Source organism: Myotis nattereri (assembly GCF_964212035.1).
Source record: "Myotis nattereri genome assembly, chromosome: 4".
Lineage (NCBI taxonomy): Eukaryota > Metazoa > Chordata > Mammalia > Chiroptera > Vespertilionidae > Myotis > Myotis nattereri.
The window spans coordinates 102,603,064-102,628,433 of record NC_138079.1 but is presented as its reverse complement, the minus strand read 5'-3'; the positions used below and the strand labels follow the sequence as shown (position 1 = coordinate 102,628,433).

At 62.2% G+C, this 25,370-nt stretch overlaps 1 protein-coding gene across 2 annotated transcripts in view; it reads left to right on the top strand.

The window, feature by feature from the left end:
• Positions 1-8,156: 8,156 nt before the first annotated feature.
• Positions 8,157-25,370, top strand: part of CACNA1H (calcium voltage-gated channel subunit alpha1 H) — a gene marked incomplete at its 5' end in the record, with an annotated part of 64,013 nt that continues 46,799 nt past the window's right edge. For both annotated transcript variants that reach the window (XM_081090067.1, XM_081090068.1), the window contains one exon: positions 8,157-8,448. In XM_081090067.1, the coding sequence (XP_080946193.1) occupies positions 8,157-8,448 (292 nt within the window). The remainder of the gene's footprint in view (positions 8,449-25,370) is intronic.

The following is a 25,370-nucleotide window of genomic DNA, read 5'->3' as shown; positions in this document are numbered from 1 at the left end:
CCCTTCTGCCCCAGCCATTGTCTCCTCACCCACCCCAGCCAGACACCTGGAGACATCCCCACCCCACCCCCCCGCTCAGTCCCTCACGGAAGGTCCTGGGTACATACGGATGGAGCACATGGTTGTTTGACCCTGGGTCTTGGACCCACCGATAGCCCCCTCCTCGCCCTGTGCCCTCAACCAGGTCAGTTTCTCCAGAACGCTTTCCCCATCCCACCCTTGGAGCCATGACTTTAAGGCCTGACACACTAATCACAAGACAGTGTTGATGACTGACCATTGGTGCTGGCTTCCCTGGGGGCGGGACAGCGCCCAGAGTGCCCATTTCTGTTGGGAATAGACACTGCAGCTGGCAGCCCACCCTGCGGGGTGAGACCCTCAGAATGGCTGGACAGGCTGTGAGTGGGCTCTGGGTGGGGTTCTCCCTGGCTATCCTCAGAGGCTGGCACAGCTGCGGGCAGGTTCTGAGACAGCTGGGGGAGGATGGCTTATGTCTACATGGGTGAGGGGGGCAACCTCAGTGACTGATGGTGTGAGAAGCCCCTCCCTGCTCTAGGGACAGGCCCCTCTTCCCTGGATGCCTGCCTGACTGGCTGAGAAGCAGGTGCTTCCCAGGGAATGCTGGGACCCGGCTCCAGAGTGTGGGCACCCAGGGCCCCCGCTGAGCCCAGTAGCAAGAAAGGGGCTGGCACTACCAAGGACAGACCTGAGCAAAGAGAGGAGGTCCTGCCCCCTGGGCCCAGGGCGCTCCTGTTAAAACTGTCTCCGCTGGTCTCTCACCCTCGTGCCCTGAGGCTTTTGGCCACCCTACACCCAGTGTCCTTCCCCTGCCTCTGGGACAGGCTGGCCTGCCAAGAGGCCCGTCCTGCTGGACTCCGTCTCTCCCCGTGGTCAGTACAGTTCTGACTAAGCCCACAGCAGCAGGGTCCCGGACAAGTCAAGGAGGCTGCAGACTCAGTCCAGGAATCAGCAGGAGTTGGCACTGGCCTGGACAGTCTGGGAGCTGGAAGGTACCCGAAGTTGTCACTTTAAGTTGTAATCCTTCTGGCTGCCGGCCCACCCACAGACTCACTTCTGCTTCAAGGGTGCAACTTTCGGGAACAGGTTGGCTGCTGGGGGGTGTGAGATCCGTGCGTCTTGCTCGACTCTGGAGATGCCCCAGGCCCATAGGGACCATTGCCAGCTTTGGCAGGGTCAGGGGTCAGGCTGTTTCTGGGAAGCAGGAGGCTGGCCTGTGGGGTGATGCCTCTCCTGCCCCCACTTCTGGGCAGGAATGAAGGGGGTGCCTGTGTTTTCTCAGCTCCACGTGCTCTGGGCCTCACCTCTGCGGTGCTAGCCCACAGCTGGCCCTGGCCCCGGTGCCAGCCGTGGCTCCCCAGAGCTCTTGGGCCAAACATGGGGCCAGACACGGGGTCTGGGCTTAGGTTTGGGAGCCCATGGCCATCTGAAATCCTCCCCGGGCTGGCCAGGCAGGGCAGGGACGCAGGCGGGCGGGTGAGCCAGGCACGGACCCCACATGCGCAGGTTGGTGGCCCTGGCATTGAGAAAGGGTCCCCTTGTTGAGAGCGGCTCCCCTTTGCTGAAAATGTGAACTTCCCTGCACATCCTGGCCAGTGGACGCCAGGGAAGCTGGTAATGAGAGCATTCATGGAACATTAAACCAACCAGGAACAATTTACAATAAATTTATGGGAATGCCATTGGAGCCTTGGTCTCTGCCTGGCCCGGCTCTTTGTGCCACATCTGCCACCCCGGTCCCCTGAGGGAGGATCCCCACCTTCACCACAGCTGGGAGCGGCCTCCCTTGGGAAGGACTGTTGAAATACGTGGCAGTTGGCGGCTCAGCCCACTTACTGTAAAAATTTAAACTGTGCTCCAGGAGTGAGTGTATAAGAGGGACAGCAATCCGCTGACCTTGCACTGCGCCCCCTGCACCCCCCCTCCCCCGCCCCCTGAGTCACCACAGTCCCTGCAGCCCTGTGTCCCGCTGACCATTGGCGCCCAGCCCCCCACCTGCCGCGCCGCCACTCAGGGGGCGTCCTGGCTTTGCACAGGCCGTTCCCTCTGACGCCCAGCCTCGCCCAGGCTGGCTGCTCATCCTTCAGATGTCACCAGGCAGCCAGTGGCACCTCCCGGAGTTGGGTCCTGTTTGCCCTGCACGTGGGGAGGAGGCCAGCATGCAGCCCATCGTATTGAGGGTCCTCACTCCGCACTGGATAGGAGCTGCCTTTGCTGGGCTCCGGGAAAGCCTGGCCAGAGAGGAGGCGGCTGGGATCCGAGGGGCGGCAGCACGACCTTCCAAGGCCCGTTGTCTGATAAAGGACTTGGAGTCTGAGGGAGAGGAGACGCGCCTGACCTCTGCCTCCGGTCGCCGGCTTTCCCACAGCCGCCTCGAAGTCTTCTGGGAGTGACCAGCCAGGGCTCACAGGCCCACTTCCTTACCCGGGTCAGCCGAGCCATCCCCCCACCCCCCACCTTGGGAGGATTCTTGTTGGGAGGCATTCAGTGGCTCAGGCAGGATGGGCTGCACCCCAGATTCAAAGCAGAGACCCTCCCTCCTCAGAGGAGGTCCTGCCCAACCCCCCCGGAGGCTGCCTTCCCACCCGTCCATCCCGTCTGGTCAGCAAAGAGACCTCAGCCCAGGCAGGCGCTGTTACAAGGTGGGCCCCAGGGCCCTGGAGGCCCAAAGGCCCCCGAGGTGGGGTGAGCACCCTGAGGCTGCAGGCTCTGTCCTCCCTGGGCCCAGCCCATCCCCGGCAGCAGCCCCTCGAGGCCTGCCCAGCTCCAGCCCCCACAGGGGTCGTGGGCCTCCCACCGCCACATTCACTAGTGCTGCCTTCACCGGCACGTCACAGCTTCCTTGAGATCTGAGTCACACATCACGCAGTTCAACACTGAGAGCCTGGAAGCGGCTTTCACGATATTCATAGGGTTATGCCGTCACCTCAGTTTTAGAACTTTGTTGTTGTTAATCCTCACCCAAGGATTTTTTGCCTCCATTGATTTAAAAGAGAGTGGAAAGGAAGGAGGACGAGAGAGAGAGAGAGAGAGAGAGAGAGAGAGAGAGAGAGAGAGAGGAGACACATCGATTGGTTGACTCCCACATGCCTCCCATCCAGGGCTGGGAATTGAACCTGCAACTCGGGAATGTGCCCTTGACTAGGAATTGAACCCGTGACTTTTCAGTATGAGAGCCCACACTCTAACCACTGGGAAACACTGGCCAGGGCAATTTTAGAACATTTTCATCACCACAAAAGGATACTCCATCTCCAACACCTCCACCCCCCCCGCCGCCCCCCCCCCCCGCACCCCCCCCCCTCCCCGCCCCGACCCCATGGCAATCTATGTACTTCCTGTCTCTGTGGATTTGCCTATTCTGGGCGTCTGGTATTTCTGGAAGCATACAATATGTGGCCCCTTGTGTCTGGCTTCTTTCGCTGAGCATCACGGTTTCAAGGTTCATCCACGTGGTAGGGTGTCAGTGCTCCACTCCTTTGTATGGCTGCATGCTATTCCCCTGCGTGGACGTGCCACCTTCGGGGCCGGGTGGGAGCCGTCCTGCGGTGGCAGTGCATGGCCAGTGCTGGTGGTCTGGAGGGGCCGCTGGGCTGGTAGGTCTGTGGTCTGAATGGGACAGTGGGGAGGACGGACTGGGGACGGTTCTTGGAAGCAGGTCCCCACTGGTTCAAGGAGGCTTGCCCCAGTGCCCAGAGCCAGGGGGAGCTTTAGGAAGGAAGAGGGTGCGTGGAGGGGAGGGGGGCAGTTGGAGAAGGAAGGAGGAGACCATGTAATGGCAGGAGGAGACCAACACAGAGTTGGGGGACCATTTTTCCAGCCAGAGGGTGGGCAAGGGTGCCCTGGACACAGATTAGTGTGGCTGGGCGAGGGCAGGTAATGGATGTGCCCCCCAGGACCCTGAGCGTGGGCAGCTTCCCACATGCCCTGGCAGAGGGGACTGTGCTGGCCACTGCCTCACGGCCCAGCATGCTGAGGTGAAGGGGTCCTCCCTGCGGCCGCCTGAACCCCGTGACCACAGCCCAAGCCCTAAGGGTCGGAATCCTTCTCCTGGGAAGGGATCTTATTTCCACTGCCTACTAGCTGAGCTAATGGGACTTTTGTCTCCCCCCCGCCCCCCGCCACCACCCCCACCCCCACCCCTGCCACCACCAGATCTTTGTCAAGGAAAAGTTTTGCCCTAAAAAAGAAAAAAGAAAAAAAGAAGAGGAAATAGCAAAAAAAAAAAAAAACAGAACCAAATATTCTAGGGGACTGGAGGATTAAAAAAAAACAAAACACACATCTGAACACTCTGTACAGTTTAAACAATTTTAATGCCAATTTCCAAACTGTCCTATGATGCTTCATCTCTCTAACATTCCTTTCCAGTCAGATGAATGCATCACAATTTCATTGTTTTTACGCCATTTTCTCATCTCATATCACTTTATGATCTGCTTTTCATTTCCCTTCTTGAGGGTGAGGCCATTCTGCACTTCGGAGCGGTCCCCCCTCCAGCTGAAATGAGCTCAGGCCTCAGCTGCAGGACAGGGAGACCAACGGAGGCCCCGGCGCCCGCCTGCCGCCACAGCATGTCAGAGTCAGAGCTTCAGTGTGGGGGCGTGGGGGGGGGGCAGCCCCACTGGCGCATCTGCCCAGCGGATGCAAAGCCCTGTGAGGATAATTCCGGCAGGTTTTCGGCTCGGTCAAGTGAAGCAGAAGATGGTGGGAGGAGGCCTCCGTCCAAGACCTTGAGGTGGAAAATGCCCCTCCCGGTGACTGCGTGGCCCCAGCCGTCTGTAAATGGGCCACGGGGTGCCCGAAGGCCACCGGCTTCGTCAGGTTATAGATGCTGCCTGTAAAAAATAACGTCTGTTTTAAAAATCCATGGCCTGGTCTCTGGAGGGACATCTGGAGGACAGAGCCTGACAGGGGAGGGTGACAATCTGTCATCTTTAGAATGACACGCTGCTTCCTCCCTGTGCCCCAGGGCCCTGTGGGAGCTCCCACTCTCGACACCCCACTTGGTGGCCTGCCCGCCTCATGGATCCCAGGCTCTCTCTGGTTCTCCTCACTCCGCAGCTCTCCCCCGCCTGCCTCAGAGCCACTGCACAGGCTGCCCTACCTGCTAGGACAGCGGTTCTCAACCTGTGGGTCGCGACCCCTTTGGGGGTCGAACGACCCTTTCACAGGGGTCGCCTAAGACCATCGGAAAACACATATATAATTATGTATTGTTTTTGTGATTCATTACTATGCTTTCATTATGTTCAATTTGTAACAATGAAAATACATCCTGCATATCAGATATTTACATGACGATTCATAAGAGTAGCAACATTACAGTTATGAAGTAGCAACGAAAATAATTTTATGGTTGGGGGTCACCACAACATGAGGAACTGTATGAAAGGGTCGCAGCATCAGGAAGGTTGAGAACCACTGTGCTAGAGAACCCCTGCCCGTCTCCCTAGGCTCTCCGGGACACGTAACCCAGCTTGTGCATGCTTTCTCCCTCCAGCCAAGGACTGGTTTGTGGATGCCTCCTTGCTGGAATGAAGCTCCAGGGAGCAGGGTCAGGGCCTCTGCTGGGAGCCACTGCTGTAACCCCAGTTCCCCCCAGGGCCTAGCACACTGTCCACCTCCCAGTAATTTTTGTCCAGCAAATCGCTAACCAGTTTTGAGTCTCATCTTAACTTTTAATGAGGCAGGCAGTGTGAAAAGGATCAGGGGGCCCAGGTGACCCCTGGCCGGAATCTGCTGCAGTCTTACTGGCCCTTGCAAGCTTTCCAGCAGGGCTGCCTTCCAGGCCTTGGGCTCTCCCAGGTCCCTCCCCTTCATAGAGAGGGCCCTAATTGCTCTTTGAGAACCTTAATTACCAGCCGTGGCCCTCCACCATTAAGTAGTAGCATTAAAATAGAGTAAATGTTTTCCTTTTCTTGAACTTCTTGAAAAGTTCACATATACAAGTGGAAGTGCTGCTCAGCCGTGGTGGCCTGGGCAGGGCACCGCCTGGGACCTGCACCCAAGCTGTCACGGGGCCTTGCAGCTCTCGTGCCTGCCTCACCCCAGGGGCCAGTGTGCCCTTCTCAGGGGCCAGGGGGCCAGGACAGGGCCCAGCTGCCTGCCTCCTGGGCCTTCCCTGTCCCCCTGGACAGCAGACCCATTGCATCACGGCCTCACGCTCTGCAGTGCAGCTCTGAAGGTGGGAAAGCCCGTGCTGGCGGTGCCCTGGCCAGAGCCTCTTAGATTGTGGGTCTCCGGGTGCGCCCTTCCTCTCTGCCCCCTCCGGCTGCTGGTGAGGACAGAGGCCGCTGGAGCCAGCATGTGATGACCAGCACCCATCTCTTTGTCCAGAGGAGGTGGGGGCGGGCTGAGAAGGAGGGACTGGGCCCCCTGGGCTGCCTGGGGTATGGGGAAGTCATGCACCGGGTGCAGTTCCACCGTAAAGGCAGACCGATGGGGGGAGAGGGGGCGAAGGCAGACAGATCAGGGATCCTGGGGAAGTGAAAAGCTGGTCAGAGCCTCAGGGGCTGTGGTGCCCAATGGGGACACTGGGGTGGGGAGGAGTCAGGAGTCAGGCCCCAACTCCCCTCTGCTGACATCCAAGGCGCGGTGGCCCTGTCCTTGGGGCATGCCTTGCTATTCCTGGTGTCTGAAGGGGGGTGTCTCAGGGTGGGGGATCCCTCTGTGGGCCTGGTGGGGACCTTTCTGGTCTGGCCCGGGCCCTGCGGGAGTGGGCCCCACCAGACTCCACCAGGGAGGGACCCCTGGGGCACAGGAGTTTCTCTGATCTGTCCCTCGCGTGCTTCGTGTGAGTGGGGTGCTGGTCTCTTCGGCGGGGTCCACAGGTACCCACCCACGAGCGGCTGGGCACCCGACAAGTTCACAGAATCGGCCGCGCGCTAAGTGTGTGCGCGTTGGGGGAGGTGCGGACGCAGGAACACCCAGAATCCCACCCGCGGATACAGCAGCACATCAGCCGCGCACGGTCACGCCCGGGACACACACGCGGAGGGGGAGGGGCACGCAGCTCCCGGTCTCGGCCGGAGCGCGCCGCCCACGCCCGCCCCCTGCAGACCCCCGCCCGCGGCGCCGCGGGGGCAGGGACCGCTCGCCGGAGCGGGAGGGGGAGGGGAGGTCCCGCCTCCGCGGCTCCGTCCGCCCCCGCCGTTGGGGGCGGGGAGGACATTGTCGCCGCTCCCCCCGCCCCCCCACCCCCCCACCCCCGCCAAGCCTCTCCGCGAGCGCCCCCTGGTGCTCCGCTCACCCGGGAGAGAGAGTGGGGCTCAGTGAGGGGGCGGGTGGGGTCCAACTCCGACCTCTCGGACCTTAAAGGGGCGGGTCGTCCTCCGCAGATTGAGAGGGATCGCTCCTGCGCGCGCCCCAGGGCGGGAACCGCCCCTCTCCGCGCCCCCCGACCTCCCCGGGGGGAGTGGAGGGGCACCCCCAAGCCCGCGCTCTCTCCCTCCCTCCCTCCCGGCCCCGCCCCCCGCGCGGGCCCCGCCCCTCCCGCCCCCGCCCCTCCGGCGGCTCACTCCGAAGTTTCCTGCGCCGCGCGCGGACACGCTCCGGGCTCGCTCGCTGCCGCTACCTCCAGCCTGCACCGCCCCCCCTCCCCGCGCCCCCGGCCCGCGCCCATCGGCCCAGCGGTTCCCTCCGCGCCCGGGCTGCTGCCGTCGCCTGGCCAACCGGAGCCGTAGCGGGAGCAGGCGCCGGGGCCGCGGCCGGGAGCTGGTGGGCTGGGGGCGCGGGCCGGGGGCGGCGGTGCTCCAGTCGGGGCCGAACGCCGTGCCGGGTCCGCAGTGATCGCGCCGCCCGGGCAATGCCGGTGGGGACACCGCCGGCCGCCGGAGCGAGGTGAGACGCGGTGAGGACGCGCGCCCCACTGCGCGCCGGGACCCCTTCAACTTGAGCGCAGCGGCCGAGGAGCCCCTCGAGAACCCGCCTGGGCCCCACTGGTGGGGGAGGGGCCGCCCAGCCCTCGCTGGAGGCAGGGGGCGGGCGGGGGGCGCATTTGTCTCTAATAAGAAAAGACAAAGACATCCCGGCGGCCGCGGCTGTTCCCGCAGCTCCGCGCCGCCGGAGGCGGCCGAGGCTGTCGTTCCTGGGGCCCGGTCACCGCTTGTCCCCCGCAGGTGCTGCCCGCTGCCACCATGACCGAGGGCGCGCTGGCGGCTGATGAGGTCCGAGTGACCCTGGGCGCGCCGGCTCCCGGCCCTGCGGCGACAGCGGGGGCGTCCCCGGCGAGCCCTGGGGCGCTGGGGCGAGAGGTGGATCGGGAGTCCGGGCCCAGTGCGTCGCCCCCCGAGAGTCCGGCGGCTGAGCGCAGCGCGGAGCTGGGCGCCGATGAGGAGCAGCCGGTCCCGTACCCGGCACTGGCGGCCACTGTCTTCTTCTGCCTTGGGCAGACCACGCGGCCGCGCAGCTGGTGTCTCCGGCTGGTCTGTAACCCATATCCTTCCCTAGCCGCCGGGTTGCGGGGATCCGGGGCGCGGGACTCTCCCCGCGTGCGACCACGCGCGCCCGCATTTGTTGGACCCGGCTCGGGCCGGGCATGCGGGGGGCGCTGGGCAGGGGCGCGCTTTGGGGGGACAGCGGGGCGTCTCTCCCGGCTCGAATGGGGTGTGCCCGGTCCGGAGGTCCGGAGCCACTTGGGACGGCGGTGAGTGAGAGCAGCAGCCAGGCTACCGAAGGCTTGGAGGGGAGAGGGGTCGCCAGGAAAGGGAGGGCGGAGCTCCCTGAACACCAGTGGGTTGTGAGCAGAAGAATGCTTCCTAGGCTTGCAGAATGCCTGCCCTGAGGCAGGACCCTCGCTGGGGAGGGGAAAGCCAAAAGGAACTAGAATAAGGGTAGTAAAGTTTTCAACCTGTGCCTTGTGCCTCGGAGCGCTGCGGGAGACCCGTGGGGGCCGGGAAGCAATGCGCGTTCTCGGGTCCTTTTCCACGGAGAGAGGCGGTGACGTTGGTTGTGAACTCGCCTTTCCAGGCTGAACTCAGTACTGGGGCCGATTTAAGTCATGCGCAGCTGGGGTGGGGGCAGGGAGGCAGCTGGCACTGCACCCTGGAGTCCCTTCTCCCAGTACTATCTCTGGCTGGAGAGAGAGGGGGACCACCCTTTCTGTTCTTGGCCAGAGTGGCACAGACTTGGGAAAAGGTTCCAGAGGAGCAGAGCTGAATCCTGCCAGGAGGCATTTCTGGGATGCAGGCAGCCCCCCGCCCCCCCCTCCAAGTAGGTGGCCTTTGGGGACTGTCAGTTTTGGTTCACCCCGCCTCCTGGCTGCTTCTTGCCACCAGTTCCCTCTCAGAGCTGATTGCCAGGAGGGCAGGCTGTGGGTGCTGAGCCTTCCTACCCCTGGACCTGGAAGGACTGGCCGTCCTGGACGGGCTGCTGGGTAGGAGGGGCAGTTGAGGAGACAGGAGGCTGACAGAAGTGGGACCCTGGACATAAACTTTCCCTGTCAGAGTTGAGGAGACAGACAAAGGCAGCATGAGCAATGCGTGTGTATATTTTTCCTGCCTTGTGTGTTTAACTGTATAAATATTAAATACAAAGAGGAATTTGTACCAAAGAAAGGAATAAAACCTGTGTTTCTCTTTTCTCAAGTCCAAACATCGGCTGAGTTAGAATCACCTTCTGGTTGTGCAGGAGGTCATCGCGGCCCAGGATGGCGGGCTGGGCCTTGGCGTGGCCAGGGGGCCCTCGGCGAGCATGGCCGCAGGCACCAGTGCCTGATGCTGTCCCTGCAGCCGTGATGGGCGTCCGAGGCTGTTGGGGCTTGGGGCCCTGAGCAGCAGCCAACCTAACCTTGCGGGGCCATTGTAGGTGTGTCTTCGCCCCAGAACCCAGCCTGGCGTTGGCAGGAAGGCGGCGTGGCTTGGTGTGGTGTTGGGCCGCGTTGGGGTGCCTGAAGCCCTGGGACAGATGGGGCAGGAGGTTGGTCTTCCGTGCATGTCAGTCATTTCCAAGCACAGAGACCAGACAGGGAAAGAGCCCTGCAGGGCCTGCACTTTCTCTCTCCTGACAGCCCCTGGGTCTGGCTGCTTAGTCGCCTCGCAGCTGATCCTTCGAGCCTGGCCCCGGTGCTCTGGGTGTTCCAGGCCCGGCTGTGTCCCTGAGGATGTCTAACAGGGTTGTTTGTGTTACTCAGTGGAAGGGAGGTGGAGGGGTGCCTTTCCCCAGGTGAGGTGAGGCCCAGAGGGGGTGGGGGATGGGCTGGCAGGACCCCATGCTATGTCCTTGACCTGGGCTCTTCTGTGACCTGAGGATGCCCTGTGGCCCCAGGAGCAAGAAGGTGCTGAGGGCTGTCACCCAGGGATGAGAGCTGTCCCTTCTTCATGGCAGGCGGTCGAGGAGCCCGCGTCCTAGATCGTTTTACTCCGGGTCCTGTAGAAACCCCATATCTGTCTTGGGGTGGGCTCATCAGGGCCCCTACCCCATGTGGGGGATGGCTGCTGACCCAGCAAACGCCAGGTCCTGGCGTGGGGTGTGTGGGCCACAGGAGAACCTAAAATAAGCTGGTGTGCCCGGACAGGTGGGGATTGAATCCGCTCCAGGAAAACCCGTGGGGCCTCCACAGGCTTCGCATTCCTGGGAGCGGTGGCGGTGGTGCCTGGTGCGAGGCAGGCGGCATGGCGGCCGTCCGTGTGGTGAGGATTTCCAGGGACCGTGGAGTGTCCTGTAGCCGCAGGGTGCTTCCAGGTCTGTCGCCCTGCCTGCTGGTCGCTGTTTTGCCAGGGCGCTCACTGTCCTTCCCTGGAGTCTCCCCTGCTGCAGAGGGTAAACTTGGGGAGGAGGGGAAGGATAGTGGGGTTTGCTCTGGGGACCTACACTGCGTAAAACAACTCCTTGCTCCCAAGAGCCTGGCAGAGTCCTAGCCGATGTCCCCCAGCAGAGATGCCATTGGCAGTTGGAACGCAGGAAGGGCCGTAAGTCCTGCACCTTCTGCCTGGAACCTCCGAGTGGCCGGCGCCCTCCCGCACACGTACACACGCGTGTTCTGTTTTTGCCTTTAGGGAAACTCCAGCCCAAGGTGAAGGAGCCTCCAAGGACGGCCCCTGTCTTTATTGATTTACTTTGCTGTTTGAAAATATAATTGTGCTGGAAGTTTTGGGGCAAGTGCTGTTTCTCCTACACAGGTTTATTTATAGCGGGAGGTGGGTGGGATCTGTGTTGTAGCCTGTGTGGCTGGGTTATGTTTTGCCCGGGCTCCCCGGGGTTCCTGACGAGGTGCTTGCCTGTGTCACAGCTGCCGTGTCCCTGCGCCCAGGCCGAGCAGGGCCCTCGAGGGATGCTGGCAGCTGGGAGGGAGGCCCCGAGGCGCCCCTGTGAGAGAGGGAGGCCAGCTGCAGCCCAGCCAGGGTGTTTAGGGGTCAGGAGGTGATCGAGGGGATGCTTGGGGGTTCAGGGATGGTGGGCACCTCCAGGCGCACCCAGTGCCCCGTGGCTTCGGGCTTGGAGAAGGCAAAGGACAGGCCGTGGTCATGCGACCGCAGAGGGCAGAGCTGGGTGGGCCCAGCCTGACTCGCAAGTCCACGTGCTTGGCAGGGCCCTGCCTGCCAGCAGGTGAGGCTGGACGAGTCTGTCCTTAGAGCTGACGCTCTGAGCTGTCACACCTCTCTGTGGCTGCCGCCAGTCGCCCGAGGCTCACAGCAGGCTTGGGCATCCCGCAAGGACATGTGGGGTGGTGATCTGGAAAAGAGAAGGCCCCCCCTGAGCTCCCTCTGTTGAGAGGGACAGTCTCAGGTCCTCACCTTCCTGACCTCGTGGCCCTGACCCTCAAGCCCTTTCTTTTGGTAGGAACAGGGCTGAGCACCTGAGGTGTGTCAGTTTCCCTGCACTTGGAGGCGCTGGGGTGCTCACAGGCAGGCACTGGGAGGCCTGGGACTGGGCAGGTGGGAAGGCCGTCAGCGGGGATTCGGGGGCCTGGGCTCTGTGCCTGATGCTCATGGCGCTGCCCGGACGTCCTCTGACTGAAGAAGGAAGGAGTTACAGGACGTGTCCCTGTGCCTCTGGGGCCCCCACTGTCACCTTGTGCTCTGAGGGCTTACGTTGTCTGCGCTGAGCACTGGCTGTGTGTCTGGCAGGGACAAATGTGTTTCCAGCCTCTGAGGCTTGGGGGCGGGGGGAAGGGGAGAGAGTGGGGAGTAAAGACACCTTAGCTAAGACCGGAGAGTCATGGGAAGGGGGCATTGCCCCTGAGAGCTGGGGCGGGTGACAGCTGGGAGGTGGATCTCTGTGCACCTGTAGGAGTTGGGGTTGGGGGAACCACCTTCCTGCATGGCTGCTCTTGGAGGGGCTGGTGGAGGGGCCCCCTGGACCTGGAAGCACTAAGTGCCCTGTGTGTGTGGCGCCGCCGTGAGGCCAAGTGAGGTACCTGCCCCCACATCTGCTGCCCAGCAGGACCCTGGAGAGGCTCTGCATGTGCGAGCGCGTGTATGTGCATGTGCGAGCGCGTGTATGTGCATGTGCGTGCGTGTGTGTGTGTGTTTTGGGGGGCACTCGGACAAGCGGTGCAGAAGCTTCTGTGAGCGCTCTCTTACTGCGAGGCAGCGTCATTCAGCAAACCTATGCTGGCCTGAGCTCCGTGCTGGCCCCCAGGTAGGGCCCACCGTGGGTCCCCCTGAGTGGCACGCACCAGGACTCCGAGAGTTCCCGCTGTGTGCCCAGCGTGTCCAGCTGTTGGCTGTTTTGCAATAGAGTGAGGCTGGCCTGATCTCGGTGAGGGCACTTAGGCGGATAGGATGGACTAGATGGAGGCTTTTGGCAGCTGGGAGCCAGGGAGACTGCATCAGCTAGATGGGCACAAGGACCTGTGGTCAGGGTGACGTGAGGTTGGACATGGAGCAGGAGTGTCCCAGACAGGAATGGCATGTGCAGAGGTCCTGAGGCAGCGGGAATGTGTGCATGCAGTTGGGGTGGGGTGTGTGCTGTGAGGTGAAGGTGAGGAGGGGCAAGGTGGGCCGTGGGGGGAGAGGCCAGGAAAGGCCTGTGAGCATGACGGGTGGGTAGTGTGCTAGCCATGGGGCTCAGGGAGCGGGCCTGCCTCCAGCTGGTTTGGGGCTGGTTCCTCACGGGGGAAGCAGTATTGGGACCAGGCTCAGGGAGAAACGGGGGAGAGGTAGGGGTGCAAGGACAGGTGGAGGGCACTGAAGGAGCAAAGGGGGGAAGGTGCTGGTGCTGCCCTCACCCCCACACCTTTGAGCCCCCAGATGCGGACAAGGCGAGTAAATGGAGCCTTTGGACTTGGGGGGCATCATATTCGGACCGCCCAAATCCACCCTGAGCAAGGAGGGCTGTGGGCATCCTCCCTTGTACAATGGAGTGCCCAGAGGTAGTCCAGGGTGCCCCACGAGGTGAAGGGGATAAGGCAGCCCACTTCCCCAAGCTGCTGGCCAGGGTCCCTGTCCCTGGGTCCGGATGTGGAGGAATGTGGGGGATGGGCCGGCCGGTCCTACGTCCTGGGGATGAGTCCGCGGAGCAGCTCTGCGCAGTCAAGGTCAGGCAGGAGATATGTCACCTTTATTTACTGGTGTCACACTGTGTTCGCTCTGCCCTGCCCCTCAGAACCCGCCCAGGGAGTGGGGGTGGCAGCCCTTGAAGCTGCATTAGGAATATTCCTTTTCTTTTTCCTTTTTTGCAAGTGGGTATTTAACTCAGTGGCACAAAAGACCAATTACTGTCTCCTCCCCTCAGCGGTTAATTTTGACACAACTGGGAACAACTGTAAGTCACGTGGGCCTCAATTGAATTTCCAGGCGGACAGTTCAATGTGGGCGCCCGCCCTGGGTAGACGGGGGGAGGGAAGTAGGGCTGTCGGCTCACAGTCTGACGGGGGACTGGAGCCCCGGTCAGAGGCAGCGGAGAAAGCAGTCCAGCCCTTGCGAGTTGGCAGCGGGCTCAGCCCCGTCCCCAGAGGCAGAGCGCTTTGCTCGCCCAAGAGCTTCGCCGCCTTCACAAAGCGAGTAGCAGCTCGTGGTTTTCTCAGAAGGGGCCCTGCATCCGAGACACACGCCTTCCCAGGGCGGCCGGGGGTGGGGGGTGGTGCCATCCCACTGGCCCTGATGGCAGGTGGGACCGTGGACACCCGAGTCCTCGCCTCCCGGGCACTTGTCCCTTTGCTGCAGCGAGGAGTGGGGTGTTGGCGTGCCGTCAGCCTGGAGCTCTGACTCGTGGGGACAGTTGATGAGTGTGCTAAATTAGGGCTCCGGTGGGTTTGCCGCCGCCTCTGGCTCCCCCGGATCAGTGGGGAGCAGGGAGCCTTGTGCTGTGAGGAGCTGCCTCTCTGGGCCCCAGCACCTTTCTTGGATGTGGGAGGATTTCAGGGGCACCAGGAGCACCCCCTGCTAACCTGTGATGCAGACAAGGTCAAGGTCGTGTCCCAGAGCAGCCCCCCACCCTGGCCTCAACCAGCGTTTCTTTCTCTCTTTGCAAAGTTGGAGGCAGGGCTGACAGGGGAACCTGGAACCGCCCTCCCCCAGTTCCCGAAAGTCAGGGATGGCCCAGGGTGAAACCGGCCCCAGCCCCCAGCCCTGCCTGGTGTAAGATAGGGAGCTCACAGGTACAAAGGACCCAGAAGGCAGTGGGGGCGTACAGAGCTGGGTTGCCGTGCTGGGAGCCCGTGGGAGCCCCCTAACCTTCGAGGGGTGGGGCACACAATAGGCAGACCTCCCGGGGGGGCACAACTCCTGCCCCCACCTGGAGCTGGGCAAAGCCTGGCCCTGGCACCCGTGCAGATGTGTTTGGCAAGCAGCGCGGGCCACGCTTGGTCACGATGTCCTTTCTGTTCTGGGCTCTGCCAGTGCACCCCCACCCCCACCCCAGGCCGGCCCCCAGGTGAGGTCAGAGTGCTGGCGTGGTGGTACCCTGGCCTGCGAAGGCGAAGGAGGGGCTCAGTGCCCTTCTGGGCTGCAGTGGCCTCCAGCGGGAGCCCCACGTCTTCCCCCCTCTCCCCCACTTGTTCTGTTCCTTTCTCTCTCCCTTCTCCCTACCTGTCTACACCTGGCTGGCAGAGTCCCTGGCAGGAGGTGGTTGTCTCTTGCCCCTCACTGCTCAGAGGACTGCAGTAGGGACACCGTTATGTCTCCCCAGGGGATATGGCCGGAAGTCAGTGGAGACCCCCCAGGGAGCCAGCGCTGGGGCCTCCTGGGATTCCTGGGATCTCCCTGGCCACTGGGAGTGGGGCTGTCGGCCACCTCCTGTAACCTAGTGTTCTCTCCCTCACATCACCTCTGACTGCCCTTCCTCATCGCTGACAGCGTGGCACTTCCTCTGATTCGGCTGGTAAAGGGCCCAGTCCAGCTCGCGGCCAGCCGGGGAGAGGGCCACACACGGGAGATTTTGAGGTCCTCCAGCTCTGGCTTGCATGGAGGGTGTGGGGCATCCGACGCATTCATCAGGGGAAGGAGAGGCTGGGGGAGAGTTTTCCAGAAGGCAGCAGATTCTTTGGACAGAATTTGTGTCCCTGAGGTCCCAGGTGGCAAGGCAGGGTGGGCTCTGAACCTGGGGTCCCCCCACCCCCGCTTTGGGCCCTGACTGGGTGTCAGAGGCTGGGGCCCTACTGCCAAGGAAGACACCCCAACGCTTCAGGGCCTTGGTGGCTTGGTCGTGTCCTGGCTCTTGGTTTTCCGAACCGAACAGACTTATGCCCCTCGAGACCTCTCGCTGTGGCTGTCTGAGGACCGCTGGGGTGCCAGCCAGGTGCCCCATGCCCACTTGCTCCCCTGGTTGGAGCAGTGGCACAGGGTCTCGCTCAAGGGGAGGCCGGGACCATCTGCTGGACCGAAGGCTAAGTGCCCACCCCCCCTGGAAGGCCCCCCAGGGGGCGACTTTCTAGCTTCCTTCCGCTGCCAACAAGCTTCCCCAGTGGCATTTGGAGGACGGAGTGTCGATAGGAGCAAGCCCCCTTCATGTTCTCAGGCATGGGAGGGGCATTCCTGGTGCCAGGCCTGAAGCCAAGTCCTGGGCCACCCACTTGTTGCCCTGGGGGTGACTTTTGAACCCCTTTTGCCTCCAAGGAACCCCAGGAGGTGTGGGGCCAGCTGTGTCCTGGCTGCCTATCCTTTGACCCCAGGGACTGACAAAAGCGACAGAGAAAAACAGAAACATAAGGGGTGGCAGTGTTGGGGTGTGGCGGAATCCCCGCCTTCTGCTGGGGGCAGCACTGCAGGGCCCTGGGAGAGCAGCCAGGCTGGGCAGGCGCGCCAGGAGCTGCCGGGATGGGCCGGTGGACAGAGTGGCAGGAGCACCACCCCTGGGGGTGGAACGCTGTGTTCAGGGGCGCGGCTGTGGGCGGTGAACATGTGTAGACCAGTGTCCTGGCTTGAAGAATGTCCCCCAAATTCATGTCCACCTGGAACCTCTGAATGTGAATTTAGAGGGAAATAGGGCCCTGAATCCGATGACCTGTGCCCTCATACGAGGAGGAGACACAGACACATAGCAGCTCATGAAGATGGGGCAGACATGGGAGTGACGTGTCCACAAACCCAGGGGCACCAAAGGTTTCCCGCAGCGGGGTCCAGCCTGTGATGCCGTGATCACGGCCCCCAGCGGGGTCCGGCCTGTGATGCCTTGATCATGGCCCCCAGCGGGGTCCGGCCTGTGATGCCTTGATCACGGCCCCCAGCGGGGTCCGGCCTGTGATGCCTTGATCACGGCCCCCAGCGGGGTCCGGCCTGTGATGCGGTGATCACGGCCCCCAGCGGGGTCCGGCCTGTGATGCGGTGATCACGGCCCCCAGCGGGGTCCGGCCTGTGATGCGGTGATCACGGCCCCCAGCGGGGTCCGGCCTGTGATGCGGTGATCACGGCCCCCAGCGGGGTCCGGCCTGTGATGCGGTGATCACGGCCCCCAGCGGGGTCCGGCCTGTGATGCCTTGATCACGGCCCCCAGCGGGGTCCGGCCTGTGATGCGGTGATCACGGCCCCCAGCGGGGTCCAGCCTGTGATGCCGTGATCATGGCCCCCAGCGGGGTCCAGCCTGTGATGCCTTGATCACAGCCCCCAGCGGGGTCCGGCCTGTGATGCCTTGATCACGGCCCCCAGCGGGGTCCGGCCTGTGATGCCTTGATCACGGCCCCCAGCGGGGTCCGGCCTGTGATGCCTTGATCATGGCCCCCAGCGGGGTCCGGCCTGTGATGCGGTGATCACGGCCCCCAGCCTCCACACGGTGAGAGGGCTCCTGTGGTCCAAGCCCCCACGGTGGTGCGTTACTCAGGCAGCCCCGTCCCAGCCCGCACGCCCTCGCAGTCCCCAGAGGGAAATGCAGGCGATGCCGTTAATGGGAGGCAGTGCCTTCTGGGCTAAGTCACCGCCAGGCCAGGCTCTCTGACAAGGAGCGGAGCCACCTGGGAGGGGAAGCCGACTGAGAATCGGTTCTTCTGAGCCTCCTAGAGGGGAGGCCTCGTCAGCCCCCAAGCGTGTGTCTCTCTGCTCGTCTTCCGGGTGCCGTGGGCTCGCCCAGTGCTGTCTCTGTGCCACCCGGGGGGCTTCCCTCAGGCGGTGCCCACTGGTGTCTGTCCGTGATGCTGGGTCTTCAGGTATCGTCCCTCTGGACTGGCCTCTTCCCCGGGACAGAAGCGCAGGAGAGAGGCCACTGGGAGTCTGGACCCTCCCTCAGCAAGTGCTCCGGGGGCTGCCAGGGCCTCCCTGCTGCCCGGAGGGTACCGCTGGGTGCAAGGGCAGAAAGGGAGCCTCATTTTGAGCCCCACCGGGCTCTTTCCTGAGGCCCTCGGCCAGGCTGAGGACTTCCTGCAGGGTACTGTGTGGGCGGCCAGCGGGGCTGGGCAGGCTGGATTCCCAGCTGGGGAACCCTCTGGCAGCAAAGGCTCTGGGTGGCGTCTGGGCTCCAGCTGCTGCCACGTCCTCTGAGCAGCTGTGGAGGGGCACCGCCCACAGGTGACCAGAGAGGAGACAGGTTTGAGTCCAGAGCTGGGCTCCCCTTAAGGACCTCCCATCCCAGAGCCTGGCTCGGGCTTTCTTGGGTGATGAGGATGCTCAGGCCCAGGCTTTCCGGAGCCCCCGTGGCCCCAGCCCAACTGGGGAGGGTCTGGGGTATCTCCAGGCCACAGGCTCCTGCCTGGTGACTGGGCTTATTGGAGTCCTGAAGAGAATGTGGGCAGCGCTTGGCTGTGTGGTGGGGGCAGGGGACAAGGTGGATAAGAGGATGAGACCCTGAGACGGCCAAGGCCAGCACCTGCTGCTCCCTGTGGACAGTGTTCGGGGGGGGGGGGGTGGGAGGTGGATCTGCCGGGGCCAGGATGTGGCTGTGAGCAGAGCATAGGGGACTTTCAGGCTGTTGGGGATGGCCCGGCCAGGTGGGTGGGCAGGCGTTGGGTAAGCCCCTGGGTCTCGAGGGTGGTGGGGGTCAGGGACCTGGCATGGGGGCATCTGACAGTGGGCTGGGAGTCTCAGGTCCTGGAAACATCTTAGGCCTTTTCCTTAGAAGGGGGAGGTGCCTGGTGTGGTGTGACCTGGGAGGATCTCCTGAGCAGCTGGCCTGTGCCCACCGCTCTCCCCAGCCCCAGCCCCATGCAGCTCAGCCTGCCACAGGGACAGGAACCCAGAGCACAGCTGGCTGTCACCTGCCAGGAAGTTGCGGAGGGCGGTGCCAGCCTCTTCAGGGCTAGGTAGAGGATACCCATCGTCCGGCCGCGTCCCTTTGTCTTTGCAATCCGTGACCAGCCATGGCCGCAGTCTGATGAGTCAGCCTGCATTAGCACCTCATCGGAATGGATGAGGACACATCTCGGGTCGTGGGCTGCCGGCAGGGCAGCCTCCTAGCTCTGGCCACAGAACAGGCCTGCTGCTTTCATGACCGCGCGATGGGACCGCGTGTTTGTGAGTGTGTTTTGCGCCTCGGGTGTGGCCGGCTGGGCAGTCCTGAAGTGCCGTATGGCAGGAGCACCTTTATCGGCTGCCCTTGGGGTTGGCTATTGGTTCGTGGGCACTCGAGGACATGGAAGGTGTCCCACATGGGAGCATAGGTTATGGAGCCCCCCCTCGCCCCCCACCATCGGGAGGAGGGCAGGGGATTCAGGGGGGCATCTCCCAGTGGTGCTGGGAGATGAGAACGTCTCCGCAGGTGCAGCATCTGAGGTGAGACTGAGGCAGGAAGGAGGCTGGCTGAGTATTAGGACACGGGATGGGGGGCCCACCTAGTCCCCCCTTAGCTGACCTGGGTGCTGCGATTGCTGGGAGGGATGGGGCAGGAGGCACATGACATCATCCGGAAGAATGTCCCAGAAGCCAGCAGCAATGTCAGAGAAATGATGTGTTAGAAGCTGGGCTTCCTCCCCGCCCGCACCCCCCCTCCCCCCCACCAATCTACATTAGAAATCTGGACCAACTGAGTAAGGAGGAGCAGGCAGCACTGTCTCAGGGAGCCTTCGGCCAGGTGGGCGGGCTCCAGGAAGGGGTCTGGTCTGGCCCCTGCCCAGTGGAGTTTCTGGGTGTTGTTTCTGGGGAGGGGTGCCAGGGCAGAGAAAAAAGGCGTATGGGCCTTGGGGGTTCGGGGAGCCCTGGCTGCCCCTGAGAGCGTGCGGGAGAGCCACCATCTCACACCTCGCTCCGAGGTCTGCGTGGTGTCCAGCATCCCACGCTCCCGTCCTGCCTTGCCCTGCCGACATTTCTCTTCCTTCCTGGGGTTTAGGGGTTGGACCGTTCCTTCCACTCAGCATGGAAGGGCAGCCCTGGGTGTGTGGCTCCTAAGTGGGTAATTGGCTTGTCACCCACTTGGGCTCGGAACAGACCTGTGTGTCCTCTAATGACAAATCCCACAGTCCTTTGCTGTGACCGCTCCTCGGCCTCCTCACAGACGCCACTGTACTGTCCGCACCTTCATACCGAGCGACCACAGCTTGGTGGCGGGGAGCCTTGCCTTCGCGTATTCTCCTGCTGGGACATCCCCGGGACTGGAAGATGGGAGCAGGCCACCCCAGGTGACCAGATGGGGTTGGTGGTGGCCAGGTTCTTCCTGGGAGGGAGGTGTCCCTCACTCTAGAACAGAGGTCCTCAAACTTTGTAAACGGGGCCAGTTCCCTGTCCCTCAGACATTCCACACGTGCGCACTGAGGGCCCGGGACGAGTCAGCTGCTAAGCAGGACAGGCAGTGGCAGCAAAAACACCCGGCGGGCCGGATAAATGTTTTCGGCGGGCCGCACGTGGCCCGCGGGCCGCAGTTTGAGGACCCCTGCTCTAGAAGGTCATGCTGGGCTCTGGGCCACATTCTTGCCCGCGGCAGATGGGGATGCCCTATGGGTCAGGCACCGGCCACCACTGACCCTGGAGCCAGGTAACCATGAGGGCAAGCCTCACCCGATTTGCCAGGGGGAGCCTCTCCTTCTGTCTCAGCCCTGGAGGGACGCCTCAGCACCCCAGTCTGTCTATTGATGAGGAAACGGAGGCTCAGAGTGGGTCCCCGTGCGGCCCCCAGGACTGGAGCCCAGGCAGGCTGACTCAGGCACTCACTGGTTCTCTCAGTGACGTGCACACACCGCACAACTCACAGAAAATGCACAAGGCAGCCCGGGCCGGTTTGGCTCCGTGGATAGAGTGTCAGCCGGTGGACTGAAGGGTCTTGGGCTCGATTCTGGTCAAGGGCACATACCTCAGTTGCAGGCTTGCCCCCCAGCCCTGGTCAGGGTGCGTGCAGGAGGCAGCCAATTGATGTGTCTCTCTCCCAACGACGTTTCTCTCTGTCTCGACCCTTCCCTTCCACTCTCTCTAGGAACCAGTGGAAGAATACCCTCGGGTTATACGAGTAGCAACAACAAAACACAGCTCAGTGGTTTTTGCTGTCGTCACAAGAGTTGTGCAAGCGTGACTGCAATCAGTTTTGGAACGTTTTTATTGCCCCAAAAGGAGACCCCACCCCTCAGCCCCTGGCACCCACTAATTCGCTATCTCTGAACCTGCCTGTTCTTGACATCCCGTGTGAAGGGAATCGCACTGCGTGGCCTCTGTGTCTGGCTCTTCTCACTGAGCACCATGTTCTCAAGGTTCATCCATATTTATGGTGCCATATGGCAGCGCCTCGCTCCTTTCATGGCGGAATAATGCCCTGTTGGATGGATGGATACATGATGTTCATTCATTCATCTGCAGTAGACGCCCAGTTGTCCCACTTTCTGGCTGCTGTGAACTCTGCTGCCATGACAGTTGTGTACAAGTTTTGTTTGAACCCCCGTCTTCAGTTCTCCCAGGAGCAGAGTCACTGGATTTGAGGGGAACCGTATTGAGTCATTTGAGGTGCAACGCCTACTTTTTTAAAAAAAATAATTATTTTATTGATTTCAGAGAGGAAGGGAGAGACAGAGAAACATCAATTAGTTGCCTCTCACACGCGCCCCAACCGGGGATCGAAACCTGGGTGTGTGCCCTGCCCAGCAGTCGAACACTTACGGTGTACGGGATGATGCTCCAAGCAGCTGAGCCACACCCGCCGGGAGCAGTGCCTGCTTTTTAACCCCTCACCCATCGGGCTTGTTTTTCTGAGCCACTGCAACGGCCTTGGCGGTGGTCCCAGAGGAGGTAGCCAGTGGGCACGAGACAGCACACTCGGCCCGAGCCCACAGCTGAACCAACCTGTGCGAGCAGGACACTCCCCATTTCCCCTCAGCAGACACTTCGGGTAACCCCTGGGAGGTGGGCAGCCCTGCTACTTTAGAAGAGGGATCTTGGAGGCCTCCTGGGTTGGTGTGAGCTGCCCTTCTGATCTCGATCTCCTTTCGAAAGTCCATCCTGCAGGGCACGGTCGTAGGAACCACGAGGCCTGCTGGGTGCCACGTCCTGGCATACAGTGGGCACATGGGTGGGCGGGGCATGTGTCGCAGGGAGCCCTGGCGGGGTGGTGCCAGGCTGCGGGTGGGAGTAGCTGGCGTGTGTGTTTGCTCGGCATCCATCCCTCTGTCAGCCCTCCGGAGAATTTCAACACCCACACTTGGCATAAAAAAAATTATTAATGAGCTTGGCGCGGTTGCCATGGGAACCTGTTGCTAATGAATCTCTTGGGCTTCCTCTTACCTTTGCCTAGCTGCGCCAAGGCTTGAGCTGAGACGCCAAGGCTTGAGCTGAGACGCAAGTTTCCCACTAATCAGGTTGCCGTGGCAACGCCTGCCACTAATCCCCAGCCAGGCTCCTGGTTTACCGGCCTGGCCCAAGTTACATAAAGCACTTTATGGAGTTCAGGGCTGCTTCCGGATTAGACCTCTCAGCCTCCCTCCCTTCCACCTCCCAGGGCCACATGTGGGTTCCTCAGACACAGCAAATGAGGCACTAAGAGCTGGTGGCGTCAGGGTGCTGGCATGTAGTGAGCGCGCAGTGGACTCTTTGTGGATGAGCAGGGGGAGCACTCAGGTCTGTGGGGGCTGGTGTGTTCCCGGGTGGCTGCTTATGCCCAGGGCCCGCACCCATGCCTCTGCCCCACGCCCAGCATTTTGAGAACTTTCTAGAAGGAGTGAGGGCACCTGACCCTGGGGAGTGGACCAGAATCAAGAAATGGACCAGAAGCGTTGGCTTTGCGGGAGGGCGGCGAGGGTGGATTCAGTGGCCCTCAACCATCCTGTGATGGGAGGGGGCTGCATCATTTCCCCACGATGACTGTCCATGCTCTTGACTCCCTCCAAGAACCCACATGGTCCAGTCTGTTCTGATGCCAGCCTGACACACTGGTCCGCACTTGGTGGGCACCTGCCACAGGCATTGCCGGAGCCTCCCCCTTGGTTCCTTTGGCTGAAGTGTTGGAGGCCTTCCTGGGTGGCAGGCCCCGGCGTGGGGATCTGAAGCAGGTGCATCCCACTCTCAGAGGCCCAGCAGTCTGCCCCAGGCCCGGCTGTCGGACAGGGCCAGGCATGCTGGGAGGTGCCACGGGGCTGCCGGACTGACTGGCTGGGAGGCTGCCGGACTTGGGATTTTGGCTCACACTCTCTGGCCACTCTGGGACGCCCTCCAGTTGCCTGAGTAGCTCCTGGGTGGGAGGCAGGTGGCCCCCCATGGCTGGGACGAGGCCGTGCTGCAGAGCGGGAGGGCTTCCTGGAGGAAGTGGTTCAGCGTAGCTCTGATAAGAACCTGGCGGGAAGGGGGGTCTCTGAGGGCGAAGCCCATTTTGTCTTATGGACCCTGAAAGCCCCTCCCTCACTCAGGATGATCCCTGAACCCAGCTCGGGGATCTGCTGGCGGCACAGCATCCCCTGGACCTCTTCGCTCTGGGGGTTCCTTGTCCTGGGGTGATCAGGACACGTCAGACCTGGCCTCCTTAATTAGCCTCCTTGGTCGCCGTGACAAAGCCACAGGCAGATGACTTACACCACAGACCTCGGGTTCCTCCCAGGCTTGGAGGCTGGAGGGCCGAGATGGTCCCAGCAGGGCCGGTGCCTTCTGAGGCCTCGCTGCCGGCGCCCTGTGTGCTCCCCTGGTCATTGCTCTGAGGGTGTCTGTGTGCCGGTCTCCTCTCCTGGTAAGGACACTTGTCACCTAGGGCGTGGTCCTACCCACGTGGCTCCCTTTTACCCGGATCACCGCTTTAAGGACCGTGTCTCCAAATGCAGTCACATTCTGAAGTCCTGGGGGTGAGGACTTCAACATAGAAATTTCTAGGAGCCAGGAGCCTTGGGTCATCAGCGTCTGCTACTTGGCCGTGCCCAGGCCTGCGGGGTCCCCACGGGCGTCTGTATGACTCATTTCTCTTCGTGGCCGCTGTGATGTTAGCCCAGCTGCGCGGGGACAGTCAGGGCTCCTTCCTGAAGGAGTGTCGTCGTGAACTCGCTGGCGGAGGCATTGGGTTGGGCAGTGCCAGCGGCGTCCGTGCAGAGGCCTTGGGCAGGTGACCCTGTGTCGGGGTGTCTCCAGGGGCTCTGCAGGCCCTCACAGTCGGAGGCGGGACAAGCCTAGGCAGGCTCGGTGGTGCCTGGGGCCGGATCCCTGGCATTCCTTCTGGCCGTCTGGGTTCTGTGGGCCAGCCCCCGGCCCTCTCTGCCCCTCTTGCAGTCCCCGTGACCAGCATGTGCCCCTGGAGAGGGAGCTTTGACTGCTGGTTCTTGGTGGCTGGGTGTGGGGCTGGGATTCGTGGCTGTGTGTATGGGGGGAGGGGGAGAGCCGAGATGGACAGGGACCCGTGGTGCCCCCTGCCCGGCCATCGTCCGCTGTGCATAGCCAGAGTGGGCGGGTCTGGAGTCTCAGGGCCCCCGTCACCAGACAGGTGCCCAAAAGACAGCCCAGGAAGTATCTCCTCTCTCTGGCCAGGGGGCAGTCGCGGGTGGTGTCCATGTTGGGGGTACTGTGCTCTCAGGGGGCCCTCACTCCGGCGCCTTCTCCCTGTGCCGATATGGCCCTCCCAACTCTCAGCTCTTGACACGCTGCCTTCTCCCAGCTTGACCTTGACCCCAAGTCTTCTACCCAGACCCCCTCCCCTGCCCAATGAGGTGGGATCCTCTGGACCAGCCCGGCACTGGGCCGGGTGTCTGGAATTCAAAGGGAGCCCGAGTTCTGTTGATGTTTGATGCCTGAAATTCCAGCACAGAGCTCCCTCTGTCCCAGATGCACCCTGTTCCAGGCAGCACCTCCCCCCCTCCCCCCTCCCCCCTCCCCCCGTCCCACTGAGAGTGGGTGGGCAGGAAGCCTGGTTGGGTGAACCCTGGAGCTCAGGGAGGGGAGTCCCTGTGGCCCTGCCCTCCGAGAACCGCATGGAGTGCCCGAGGGTGGACATTCTCGCCCAGCACCACAGAGGCCTCTCCCTGGGTGGGAGGCCAGGGCAGCCCGGAGGGTGTTTACTCCCCTCAGTCACAGCCATGGGGCTCTGTGCCCCTCTATCCTCGCCCTTCTTGGGGGCTGGTGGGTGGCTGGGCAGGGCAGCACGGAGTCCCAGACTCCAGCCCTGGGCCCACTGGCTCGGGGAGGCCAGCCCCAGGGTAGGTGGGCTGTGCCCAGCAAGACTCTCCCCTCGGTGCAGCCAGACCCCTTAGACCAGTGGTTCTCAACCTTCTGGCCTTTAAATACAGTTCCTCATGTTGTGACCCAACTATAAAATTATTTTTGTTGCTACTTCATAACTGTCATGTTGCTACTGTTACGAATCGAAATGTAAATATCTGATATGCAGGGTGGTCTGTGAAAGGGTCGTTCGACGGCCAAAGTGGTCGCGACCCACAGGTTGAGAACTGCTGCCTTAGCATCATGTGAGGAGGTTCTGGGGCTACGGTGGCTGGGGTGTTTCCTGCACGTTTGAAATACAGCCTGCTGGCTGGTGGGAGCAAGGGATGTTTTAATTCCTAATTTAGACTGTTTATCTGCAGAGCTCTGGAGGCCGGGCAGAAAGAGACAGTGTTCCCCCCGACATACACCCTCCCACCCTTCCCAGGGTGCCTCCCGCCTCTG